This window comes from Triticum dicoccoides, chromosome 7B, assembly GCF_002162155.2.
Source record: "Triticum dicoccoides isolate Atlit2015 ecotype Zavitan chromosome 7B, WEW_v2.0, whole genome shotgun sequence".
Classification (NCBI taxonomy): domain Eukaryota; kingdom Viridiplantae; phylum Streptophyta; class Magnoliopsida; order Poales; family Poaceae; genus Triticum; species Triticum dicoccoides.
The window spans coordinates 156,263,826-156,276,289 of record NC_041393.1 but is presented as its reverse complement, the minus strand read 5'-3'; the positions used below and the strand labels follow the sequence as shown (position 1 = coordinate 156,276,289).

Sequence of the window (12,464 nt, the reverse complement as noted above, 5' to 3'; positions counted from 1 at the left end):
TTCATTTATTCATCGGACGGTTCGTCGTCGGATGATGAAGATCTTGTGGTGGCTGCACTGGTCGTTCACGACCACATTGAACGGCAGCTTCCTCGGTACAGGGGGTCACTCCCTGGCCGTGCTTCCAACCTGAACCACAACAGGGAGAGAGGCCACACCCTGCTCTATGCCGATTACTTTGGAAACACCCCGCTCTTCAAGCCGGATAAATTCCGTCGCCGTTTTCGTATGGCAAGGCATGTGTTCAATCGTATCAGAGAAGGAGTGGTTGCTCATGACCCATACTTCGAGTGCAAGACAGATGCCCTTGGCAAGCTTGGATTCTCCTCTTACCAGAAATGCACCGCGGCCATCCGCATGCTTGCATATGGAATTCCAGGCGATCTGGGGGATGAGTATGTACGTATGAGTGAGTCCACATGTCTGCTGTCATTGTACAGCTTCTGCAAGGCCGTGGTGGCAGTGTTTGGCCCTGAGTACTTGAGGCAGCTAACTGCCGCTGATATAGAGAGATTGTTGGTGACCAACGCTGCTAGAGGTTTTCCAGGCATGCTTGGCAGCATAGATTGTATGCACTGGGAGTGGAAGAACTGCCCATTTGCTTGGCAGGGCCAGTACAAGGGGCATGTGAAAGTTGTGGCTTCGCAGGATCTTTGGATATGGCATTCGTTCTTTGGCATGGCAGGTTCTCACAATGATATCAACGTGCTGCAACGTTCTCCAGTCTTCGCAAGGCTTGCAGAAGGCCACTCCCCACCCGTCAACTTTGAGATCAACAACCACCAGTACAACAAGGGATACTACCTAGCTGATGGTACATATCCTCAGTAGTCAACTTTTGTGAAAACAATCTCGAACCCCCAAGGTGAGAAGAGAAAGAGATTTGCCCAAATGCAAGAGAGTGCTAGAAAGGATGTGGAACGTGCTTTTGGTGTGCTTCAATCCCGATGGGGTATCGTTTGAAATCCTGCGCTGACATGGGATGAAGGGAAGCTTTGGGAGGTGATGACTGCTTGTGTGATCATGCACAAGATGATCGTCGAGGACGAGCGTGATGACAACATCTTCGACCAAGGATTTGATTCTCATGGTGAAAATGTTGAGCCCCTCCACCAAGAACCGGCCACGTTTGAATAGTTTGCCCAATTTCATCGTGAAATGCATGATTGGCACACTCATTTGGATCTTCAAAATGACTTGGTTGAGCATGTGTGGAGTCACATTGACAACCAATAGATGTATTGGTTCATTCAAGACAATTTCGATATGGTTGCAAAACTATTTTATTTAGAGACAATTTCGATTGGGTTGTAAAACTATTTTTATTTGGACGTGCAAACTTGTTTTGAAGATTGAAATATGACTATATGGGCATTTTTGGCCGTGGCGGACAGGATGGGGCCAAAGGATGCGGCCGCGCGCTGGACGCACGGCCACCGCATCCCAGGACAGGCCCGGACACGACCCAATTGTCCTATCCAAACGGACAGAATCCGCGCAAAACAGACGTCCGTTTGAGGTCGTGCGCTGGAGTTGGCCTGACGAGATGCCTATTTTGTTGTGGCTGTGACTTTCTCTCAGTTACTATAAGATAAATGTCAAAATTGTGTAAAGTACTAGAGATTAAGATTGCTTGTTAGGTAAAATTTAAAATTTTGCAATCTCATGATCGCTACCATAGAAAAAAAAGTTAAAGATGTGTCATCTCATGATTTTTCATGCATTTGAACTTCTACATTGGCCAATCCATAAAGTAACCATGAATGCTGGATGAGAGCGCCAATACACTGTACCTCATCCATACGGACAAATTAGGATTCAAAAGATTCGAAGAAGAAAACAGTAAGAAAACTTGTACATCTGGCCTGCAAGACTCTGACCATGTCCAGCCAAATTTACCCAGGCACGGACTGTACCCTGAGCTTCGTTTGCATGCAGTCATGCAACCGGTACTGCGTGTGTTTTTGCAGTTCTCTTTTACACAAAGCTCCATAAAAAGGTCCGCTCGAGCTTTACGGTAGGGTTGTAATTTGTGGCACGACTTTTTTATATAGCAATTGTTGCATGACTCTTAGCACAAGCTGCTATAGTTACATCCCACCAAATACGTTTATTAAAAAGATTTCATTGCATAAACCATGTCTATTGTTCTTAATTTTCCTCGTTAGCGAGGCAAATTGTTATGATTTTAACTCCTGATTGTGTGGGATTTTCTTGTCATGCTCCAAGTGGGTAGTTGTATTTTGGTCCCACCTTTTTGATGCCGATAACAAATGAATGGCTCGCGCTACGTTTCAGCCGACTGATCTTTTTATCAAGATCAGCCCGGGCCGTGTGCCATTGGATCGACACGATCGAATGACCCCGTCATTGTGTCTCTCACCTTACAACATGGCGCATGCCAAGTTACTTTGCAACATGGCCCGTGGCTGCAACATCACTGATGTTTAGATGTTGCCACAACTAGGTTGCTACTTGCCCGATGTTTAATGGAGATTATCAATAATGTATTGTCTTCGTGTATTTACTTTTAAGGATATTTATGTTAATGCATATATGCTTGTCACCAGTGTTATGTTTGTATTGTTGAACTAGACATAACACTTATTAACGGTGACAAACATAACTATAATTTATGCTTAACAAATAAATGTTTACTAGATAAAATCTTCGTTTTTACACAACTAAATTGATATGGGTATGTACCAAACATATTTATGTTATTTGTTAAGCAGTTATTAACTTATCAAAGGAACCATAATTTGTCTGGTACATACAAAATAAGAGGCGGGGCAGTTGAGCTGGTTTTTGAAGTAAAAATGAATAATCAAAATGGGAGAGAGAAATGTGAAGTACGCAAATGTTGAACGAAGAGGCAGACGTCAAAACATTACATTTTTCTTAAGTAGGGGGGAGAGAGATGATGGTCTCGTCCGATGCTAATTATTGTGACCACACTTGTCTCGACCAGTAAATGTGTACATGCAATGCACGTTGATATTCAGAAGGAAATTAATCACACAATGACACTAGATAGGGTATCAATTACAGTACATGTTAATTGTGTAATCACCGTAGACGATGATAGTTGGTATGATACTCCGACGTTGCTGGACCACTCCACCTGAAACTTGCTCCCGGCTGCAAGCTCCGGGTGCCGACACAACGGTCCATGTAGAGCGCGGCCATCCATGTCATTTTTGGGATAACCCCGTCACGTCGTCTCCCCATCAGCCGGAGCCCAAATTTTCGACAGAATCATTACCTCAGCGAACGAATCCACAGCGATTTCAGCGAGCGAGAGAGGGAAAGCTGGCCTTTCAGCGCCCGGCACGTCGCCTTTCTCCTCCTCCTGCGCCCGTCCCCTTCCCTCTTTACCACCCTGCGCCGCGCCAGTACCACTACTCCTACTACTGCGCATACACTTCGGCCCTCAACCTCCAACGACCCACCACCTCTCACTCGTCGCAACTCCCAAGCCGCAGCACGAGAGCCCACAGGCAGCTTCTTGGTCGGGTACCCCGTGACTCGATCCGCCTCCTCCGGGCGCTCCTCCTCCTTCCTTCCTCTCCTTCTTCTTTGTCCCATTCCTGGACGCGCGAAGATCTACCACCCCTCAAGGTCCCGACGACGACGCCATTCCGGTGAGATTTCCTGTGCCTTTTCTTGTTCTTCCATGGCAGCATTTTCCCCTACTTCGATCTCTGGCTCTCGCCCCTCTTCCTCCCGCCGTTACCGGACTGTGATTCCGCCATGTTTAGATCTGCGCCGCCTGGATACTTCATGCGCGCCCGCTGCTTTCGCTCTCTTATCCAACGAACGCGAGATTCCGTGCCTCTGCATTCCGCAGATCAAAAGACGAAAGCGCAACCCCTGCTTTCTCCAGTTTCATTATGATTTCTTGCTTTCCCTCAGTTTTCCGCAAGAAAGTCTGCTTCGATGTGACGGTAAAGGGCGCCATTGATGGCGGTAAAGGACGCCATTGATGCGCCTGTAGTATCGTTTCCAATCGATCGTAGTAAAATGCGCCTGCGAGAGGCTAAAGGCGTCGTTTTCGGGTGGGTGATGGGGGATTGGGAGCCGCTTTTCTTTCCTCTCCTTTTCTGATGGGAAAGAAAGAAAGAAAGAGGGCACCCCTCTTTGCGGATCCATAACAAATCTTGTTTATTCCAGAGTGGGGAGTGCTACATCTACATCCATAGTGTTGCATGATTACAGTTAGTGGGCGGTTGGACAGGTTCAGTGCTCTCGCCAGTGCCATATATAGGACTAGGATAGGAGGGGCGCCATGAACTCTCAAGTGATAACTTTGTTAAGTCCAGTTGTGACTTGTGACAGGTCTCACTTCTCTCTCACTTTGGTGGGAAGGTTGATGGATCTGAGTGGTGATTGTGGAGGTTCTTTCTTGATCTTGTTTGGGACTGATGGTTGACTGTTGATGATCTTTTGCTCTTTGAGTTGATCACTCATGCAGTCATGCAATTATTGCCTGCATGTATCTATCTTTGGTTTATAAGATTTTTCTTGCTCCTTTTGCAGATTTGGAATGCACTTCAGTGGTCCATCCAAGCTCAAACCCTTGATTGACCAGTAGTGTTGCAATCTGGGCTTCAGGTTTCAGTTGTCAGAGCAATGACTTCCAAGACAATGCCCCAAACCATCCCAACAACCCCCAACACTGAAGAAAAGAAGCAGTATTCTCCGAATGATTCTTCTCTGGATCTCACCAATTTGAGTAAACCCAGTACAGCCTTGCCAAGAAAATTGCCCGAATCGGCTATCCCCAGCAGTCCAAACAAAGAAGTCCAGTCCAATGACCAGAAACCATCTCACAAGCTACATGAGTCCGTTGATGTTACATCCAGCAAGGTTCCTGCAGATGATGAGAAGGATACTGTTGAAAATGGAAACACAAATGGAAACGTGAAATCAGACTCGGCGGTAGATAAGGATCATGGTGCAGCGAGTGCAAGTGGAAGTGCCAGGTTGACGGGAAGGTCTGAGACTGGAGAAAGAGGTATTAGCAGCCGATGCAGGCCGAGCACAGGCAGTGATGTCAGTGAGGAAAGCGCGTGCAGCAGTTTTAGTAGCACCAGCAAGCCTCACAAGGCAAATGATTCACGGTGGGAGGCAATCCAGATGATCAGGACTAGAGACGGGATTCTTGGCCTCAGCCATTTTAAGCTATTGAAGAAGCTAGGCTGTGGTGACATCGGCAGTGTGTATCTTTCAGAGTTGACTGGAACCAAGAGCTATTTTGCAATGAAGGTTATGGACAAGGCATCACTCACAGGCCGTAAGAAGTTGCTTCGAGCCCAGACTGAGAAGGAAATCTTACAGTGCTTGGATCATCCTTTTCTTCCAACATTGTACACACACTTCGAGACTGATAAGTTCTCATGCCTTGTTATGGAGTTCTGCCCTGGGGGAGACTTGCATACACTTCGACAGAAACAGCGTGGCAAGTATTTTCCAGAACAAGCTGTTAAGTATGTCTGATCCATCTTTTACGCTGTACATAATATGCTTTACTGTCTTCTTGACTTTTAGGATTCTGCATTTTCTTAGTATTTTAAACAACAGTGTTTATCCGATTCTGTGTGTTCCCGTGTATGGTGGCAACAAAGTGAAGAATAGTGGAAAGTTATTATCCGTTTCAAGTTAGCTGAATGTATGGAAAATTTCCAGTAATGTAGCTAATTGGTGACATATTGTGTAATCTTGTGCGAATTAAGCAACATTTGCAAATTTAATTTCCTGCTACAAAATCCATCTAGTCTGCTTCAGATTACATCCATGCAGCAGAACTAAACATGCATCAAATTAAATGAAGCAAGTACAACGTATAGCGACATAAATATCCCAGTAATATTATGTGAATACATTTTTTAGTATTTCTTTTTACAAGTCATTTCTACTAAATAAAAACTACTGCACACTGATCCGATATTGCATTTCTTCTTAATCGCAGATTCTACGTAGCAGAAATCCTCCTTGCTATGGAGTACTTGCACATGCTCGGTATCATATATCGTGATCTGAAGCCTGAAAACATTCTTGTCCGTGATGACGGGCACATCATGCTATCCGACTTCGACCTCTCCCTTCGCTGCACAGTTAGCCCGACTCTAATCAGGTCATCCAATCCTGAAACAGAAGCACTTCGGAAGAGCAGCCAGGCCTACTGTGCTCAACCAGCTTGTGCTGAGCCATCCTGCATGATACAACCATCGTGCACAGCCCCCACAACATGCTTTGGCCCTCGGTTCTTCTCGAAGTCAAAGAAAGATCGAAAGCCAAAGCCTGAAGTTGTCAACCAGGTCCGTCCATGGCCCGAGCTCATGGCGGAACCTAGTGATGCGCGATCAATGTCATTTGTTGGCACACATGAGTACTTGGCCCCTGAGATTATCAAAGGTGAGGGCCACGGCAGTGCTGTTGACTGGTGGACCTTTGGTATATTCTTGTACGAGCTTCTGTTCGGCAAAACACCTTTCAAAGGTTCAGGTAACCGAGCGACTCTGTTCAATGTCATCGGTCAGCCGTTGCGTTTCCCAGAATACCCAGTCGTGAGCTTTTCAGCAAGAGATTTAATAAGGGGCCTACTTGTTAAGGAGCCCCAACAACGATTGGGTTGTAAGCGTGGCGCCACCGAGATAAAACAGCATCCATTTTTTGAGGGTGTGAATTGGGCGTTGATACGCTGTGCGAGCCCTCCAGAGGTTCCGAAGCCTGTCGAGATTGAGAGGCAGACTACAAAGCTGCCAGTGTCAACATCTGAGGCTAGTGCAGCACCTACTGGTGCATCCCAGAAAGGCTCGGATAACTATTTAGAGTTTGATTTCTTTTAGTGAACAGAATGTTCATTTTTTCCATTTGTTTGCATAATTAGAAGTTGTAGGCTTTTCGCATGCATGTGTCTGACAGATGAGTCGTATGTAGATTTTTGTGTCTGTCAAGCTATTTTCTGCTTTGTAGTGAACGAATTGGATGTTTCAAATTTATATTCCCCCACCAGTTTTGAAGTCGCTAATCTTTGTGAGAAATCTTCGCGTGATGTGCAGAATTAAACTCAGTTTTGTAACAGCTTATGCTGTCGTAAAAAAAGTTATTACTGTCAGCAACTAAGGCACCTTACAGGGCCTTGTTTCGTTGGAATTATCCGGTGTTTTTACCTGCTTGGCCATTGCTGTTGCTCACACTGATGGCTGCATCATTGTGTGCACGATCCGACAAGTCTTGCTGAAATACTGTTTGATTAAAATAGGGTAATCATGTGTATGTCAGCTTGCACTACGGCATTGATGCTCACTGATTGTCCTAAATATAGCACAGATGCTCCCTACCAACAATTATGCTACTAATTGATTGGCTACCACTTCTACTTGATCAGTTATGCATGTTGGGCAAAATGTTTATGAAGTCTTAAGACCACAGGTGCATCTAAACCATCTGCATGTTTCCAATTGCAATTGCATTTTTTTCATGCAGCTCCATAACCACTGCAATCAAGTACAAGGCTTCATTACAAAATAAATAAAATAAAATAAGAAAGAACCCCACAGAGATATGCTGAAAAGCTCCATGTACGGTAAATTATCTCATTTGTACACCATGGATTTAGAAGTTTAAAATTCAAAATATGGCAAAACTTTTAATCACAAACTTTTTGCTACCTTAAGATGGCGCATACAGCATTCCAGCTGTGAAAGTGACTGGAACAGCAATCAGGATGACAGGCACCTGAGAAACTTGGGAACCTTCCTTCTTTCTTTGGTTTTGCTATCATTTTTGCCATCAACTGCCTCTATGCTATTGTGATTTGGCGTAGATGATGGCGGTGTCGGGGTGCGAGATCTGCTGTTGTTATTTACAGGGGAAGGTGAAAATGGTGGTGTCGGATCAGCAGTCGTCGCCGCTGCAACTTCCTTGTCATCACAGACAATCTTGACTTCGCAGTAGAGAGGTGCATTCTTCTGTATCTGTCCTGCTATTGTGTTTCCTTTCTTCAACTTCCTGTGCGCATTCAAAATTAAGTAGATATATATTGGCAAGCTGAAGAAAAGTAGTTAAAATCCAGCTGATTTGCATGATTCATGGTATATAGACCTTACCGCAAGTTGGATTTTGCCACCCCAAGTACTAGCTGCTTTATATTCAGAACAGGGATAAGTTCAGCGACCGCATCAGCGATTTGATCACTCTCGATGAGGTACACATCGACGTTAACCTGATCATAATTGGCAACAATGTAAGTTTACTACTATGAAATTTGGCGTGTAAAGTGCAGTAGGTTTTTAATTTATTAATCTATTTATTGCAAAGAACTGATGCAGCCAGTTTACCTGAAAGTTGCGACAGTGGTCCAGAAATTTCTGCAGCATCTCTCGCCTCTTGGATCTCTCTTGGTTCATGTAAGTTTCTACTTGCTCTGGGGTTGCTTGTCTCTTAGGCATCATTCCTACTATTTCAGAAAATTGTTGCCACATGTGTCAGATTCGTCACAACATAAAGACGCCTTTTAACTAAATCTTTGTTGCTGTTCAGTCGTCAAATGATTACATTCAGAAAACTCTGATATTGAGGACATAACTATTAAACCACGCATAGAAAGAAAGAAAAACACGCCAAAAAGAATAAAAAAATCGACATATTTGTGTCTTGGACCTCGTGATATATAGATAAAAAGGTGTAGTGGTTTACGAACAAATATGCGTAATATAGCTGTTGAAAGCCTCTATCAGGTTATCGTGTATAAGAAGGATGAAGCTATATATCTCCCTCAAAAAAAAGAAAAGAAGATAAAGCTATATATCAAGAAAAGGAATCTTATTGTTTTGGATTGTTCACACTTCAGTGGCAGGCTAACATCAGAGACTGGTATGCGTCCTATTCTTCTCGGCACCCCCGGAACCTAACGCCTAAAGTTTGGCATCCTCCATACTCCACATATCCATTAGACTTGAGCTAAAAAGTTTGATCTGATAGCTGAGAATATTTTTTTTCATAAAATGATTGTTGAGAATATATACTTGGAAAATGATACCTAGCACAAGCACTATGCCTTTTCTCTACAAGCTCTACCAAAAGCATTCATTCTCTCCCTTTTGTGACTGTCATTGGACATGTACTTTGGCAAAAGGAAAAACATTGGCGATGTAAGATGAGAACTCTAATCTCCTTTTAAGCAAGAACCTGATAACTAACAGCATCAAATTAACCATATAATTGTGCTTGGGAGAACACCATGTCCACCTAGTCAGTATAATTAGCACCGAAAAGTGTGAGTCTGAACAGATCAGTCCATGAAAACCTAGGTCAGCATCAACAACAGTTTAGAACTTCCTCGATTGCAGCTCCGCGACGGGCCGACTTTTTCAATCGTTATTCTTCACGGAAGCTCTGAACCCCTAGCAGCCAGCCAGGTGTGGTGGACTGGCGGGTGCCGCCTTTGAAAGTTCCAATCATACAAAGCCAAAACCCTCTTGAGACCAGTCCAAGAACATGACCTTGTTTGCAACCACCCTTTGCCAGCCAATCCCTTGTCTATGTAAACGTTGCTGGGACCCATTGGTGGTCGATCCAAGACCAGACTTGCTTCTACTGTGTTCTTACCAACTGTTTCGGAATGTTAGCCGCCGATCTTAACGTGACACTTTGACTACCGGTAACTTTGTAACTTCTACATTCATGTAGCAAAATCGTCACTGTTCTGGTTATTACCTCATGAAGGCAACTAGTAATAAGATAGCTTCGTCGATCTCGCAATGCTAAGGTGAACAAATATTATAGGAGAAATGTTTGATTCAGGAGGTAGGAAAGGGGGAGAAGAGGGTTGCTTGATTACATGGGGTGGGGATGGTGGCGACGACGGGGAAGACGTGCACGAGGTAGACGAAGCTCCGCGGCCTTGCGAGCTGCGTCAGCGCCCACGACAGCGCCGCCATGCTGGACCCGCCCTTGCCCACCGCCACGTACACGTCGTCGGCGTCAGAGATGGCCGCTGCCCCGGGAGGAGGGGGAGGAGGCGGTCCGGCCGTCCGGTCGTCCGGCTCCAACTCCTCTATCTCCCACGTGCTGTCGCCGTTGTTGGTGCGGTCGTCCACCGCGACGCCGACCGCGCCACGATGATCGTCCCGGACGGCCTCGGCCATGCGTCGATCTTCTTGGCCGGCGGGCCTCCCTGACAGGACAGCAGTACCAGCTAGCTCGTGGTGGAGTATGGAGCTTGGAAATGAGACGGAGCAACGGAGACGAAGGGAGGAGGAGGGCTTTGTGTACTCTGTTTCGTCTCAATGTGGCCAGCTGGAGGGGATCGTGTGTATATGTTCTAGTTTGACTTTTTCCTGAAGATTGCTAGTATATTTTTTTTAAATGGCACAACTTTTTTGTTATCCTTTAAACCCCATATATATAAAGATTAGAGCAACTCCAATGGGGCGACCTATTTCGTCCGCCGCCGTCCGTTTGGGTCGGAGCAGACAAAAGAGAAGGCCCAACGCGCCGACCCAAACCCAAATCGAGTCCGCTTCGTGTCCGCGCCGACGCATTTGCGGCCCAAATTTGCACCCCAAATGCGTCGGCGCGGACGCGGAACGGACTCCACGCGTGCCTTCTCGGTGTCCGCTGCGTCCCCACCTGGCGGTTGTCCAACTGCCCGCGGTCAGTCTGATCAGCTTAATTTATGACCTCGGGTCGTTCATTTTTAAGCCGACCGTGCGGCGGGGCCGTCCTCATCCACTTCCAGCCAGCCCCCGTCCCCATCTAGCCACACTCTGCTCCCCCTTCGGCGGCAAACCCTAGCCACCCCAGCAAAGCCAGATGGGGCTCTTCTCCGGCGTCGGCAACAGCAAGTCGACGGGCAAGAACCCCACCATTCCTTTTCCCTCTGAGTTCCTCCAGCCTCCGCCGGTGCCAGCTCGCTGGCTGAGGTAGCGCGTCAACGTGCCAGTGCACCAGGCGGAGTGGCACTGGCAGCACCGCGTGCCTCCCTCGTACCCCGGCGCCATCCTGCTGCACGACTGGCACCTGGATTCGGAGAGGATCCTAGTGCCGGCGACGCCGCGGTCGGCTAGGGCGCACGAGAAGGAGGTGCGGCGCCGGAGCAGCGCCGCGACGCCGCGTACGCCTTCGACTCGTCCAATTGGGCTCGATGGTTCGCCTTCGAGTACGAGGAGGCGAGGCAACGCAGCGTCCGTGAAGTCGACCTAGCGTGCCGCCGCCCCTGCTCGTCGTCCGCGAGGAGGACCAGGAGGCGGCCGTTGCAACGGTCCTCCGAGAGAGCGAGGAGGACGAGCGGCACAAGGTGGCGGCGAAGGAGGAAGAGGAGGCGGCGTACGAGGCGGCCATGGCCCTCTCCGCGGCGGGCGACTACGTCGTGCCGCCGGTGGCCCTAGCATCCTCGGTCAAAACCGAGCTGGAGCCGCCCCCCTTCGAGCGCTACTCCTGGACGAGAGTAGTGCGCGAGTGGGTCAACGCGACTCGAGCGCGACGCCGAGGACGAGCAGCGCCAGGCCAAGGAGGAGGCGCGTCAGGCCGAGGAGGAGGCACGCCAGGCCGAGGAGGAGGCGCGCCAGGCCGCGCCAGCACAGCTCGCGGCAGCACAGCCAGCGGCCGACATCGCCGCCGCCTGAAACACGGCTTCCCCTGGGCCGGTCCTGCGCCGACGCTCATCGACCTCACGGATGCCGCCCCCGCCGCCTAGGGCAGCGTGCCGCCGCGTAGTTTATTTTAGTTTTAATTTTCATTAATGCAAATGTGGACGCGTGGACTCTCGCTGGCCTTCGTGACCGGCTTTAATGTTTAATTAATGTTGTTTTTATTTTAGAAATGCTTGTATTCTTTTTTTCTCACGCCGTCAAAATGGGTTGGGTCAGCTCTGGACCCATGCGCCAACCTAAATGCGGAAGTGGATATTTATATCCGCCGGACCGACCCAAACAGACAAAAAAAAGAGTCAGTCGTCCGTTTGGGTCGGTCGTTGGATTTGCTCTTAGGCTGCGGCATATTCTGGTACTTTTGATTTATGAGTTGCTGCAGCGTAGCTCCAACTGATGCCCTTCCTTTGGTAGGGCACAAACGTGTCCGTACGGTATGAAGGACAAGGTGGATGATCATGATACATACAGAATAAAAACGGTCAATTAATTTAGTCGTGCGTGTGGTTACACGAACTACAATGAAGGGAGCTGACTGACATGTGTTGAGTAGGCCGGTTCCCGACAGTGCACCGGAACACGTTGTTGAGTTGAGCTACTGCATGGCAGAGGGAGATGACGCACATTATCGACTAGTATACGGGGGCAGATTATTGTAATGCGGATTATTGCTGGGCCAGCGTGGACCAGGAAGGGAATATGCCGGGGGATCTCGGTCGGATCCCTTCCGGTGGCGATGGCGATGCGGGGCTGCCTCGGGGTCAAAGGGGAGGGAGGGCCAGCTGACGCCTTTGAATCGTCCGCCGG

The 12,464-nt window shown here is 47.7% G+C and overlaps 2 protein-coding genes across 3 annotated transcripts; one reads left to right on the top strand and one right to left on the bottom strand.

The window, feature by feature from the left end:
• Positions 1-3,351: 3,351 nt before the first annotated feature.
• Positions 3,352-7,046, top strand: LOC119337050 (protein kinase G11A-like). Of its 2 annotated transcripts, XM_037609154.1 has the most exons (4): positions 3,352-3,644; positions 4,339-4,397; positions 4,540-5,489; positions 5,972-7,046. In XM_037609154.1, exons 3-4 carry the CDS (start codon positions 4,633-4,635, stop codon positions 6,849-6,851), a joined length of 1,737 nt encoding a protein of 578 aa, XP_037465051.1. In that variant the 5' UTR covers positions 3,352-3,644; positions 4,339-4,397; positions 4,540-4,632; the 3' UTR covers positions 6,852-7,046. The 2 variants fall into 2 exon arrangements, with proteins under 2 accessions (XP_037465051.1, XP_037465050.1); XM_037609153.1 differs by lacking the exon at positions 4,339-4,397 and having other exon boundaries at positions 3,353-3,644.
• Positions 7,047-7,306: 260 nt separating this feature from the next.
• On the bottom strand, positions 7,307-10,275 carry LOC119337051 (U-box domain-containing protein 35-like). The gene is made up of 4 exons (XM_037609155.1): positions 9,848-10,275; positions 8,346-8,464; positions 8,115-8,230; positions 7,307-8,016 (listed from the first exon to the last, which is right to left on the bottom strand). Exons 1-4 carry the CDS (start codon positions 10,152-10,154, stop codon positions 7,728-7,730), a joined length of 831 nt encoding a protein of 276 aa, XP_037465052.1. The 5' UTR covers positions 10,155-10,275; the 3' UTR covers positions 7,307-7,727.
• Between the last annotated feature and the right edge of the window lie 2,189 nt (positions 10,276-12,464).

Coding starts and splice junctions, on each gene's coding strand:
- LOC119337050 (XM_037609154.1), top strand. CDS start 4,633: ATGACTTCCAAGACAATGCCCCAAACCATCCCAACAACCCCCAACACT. Junction 5,490..5,971: donor TTTCCAGAACAAGCTGTTAA/GTATGTCTGATC, acceptor TCTTAATCGCAG/ATTCTACGTAGCAGAAATCC.
- LOC119337051 (XM_037609155.1), bottom strand. CDS start 10,154: ATGGCCGAGGCCGTCCGGGACGATCATCGTGGCGCGGTCGGCGTCGCG. Junction 8,465..9,847: donor CGCCACCATCCCCACCCCAT/GTAATCAAGCAA, acceptor TTTCTGAAATAG/TAGGAATGATGCCTAAGAGA. Junction 8,231..8,345: donor ACCACTGTCGCAACTTTCAG/GTAAACTGGCTG, acceptor AATTATGATCAG/GTTAACGTCGATGTGTACCT.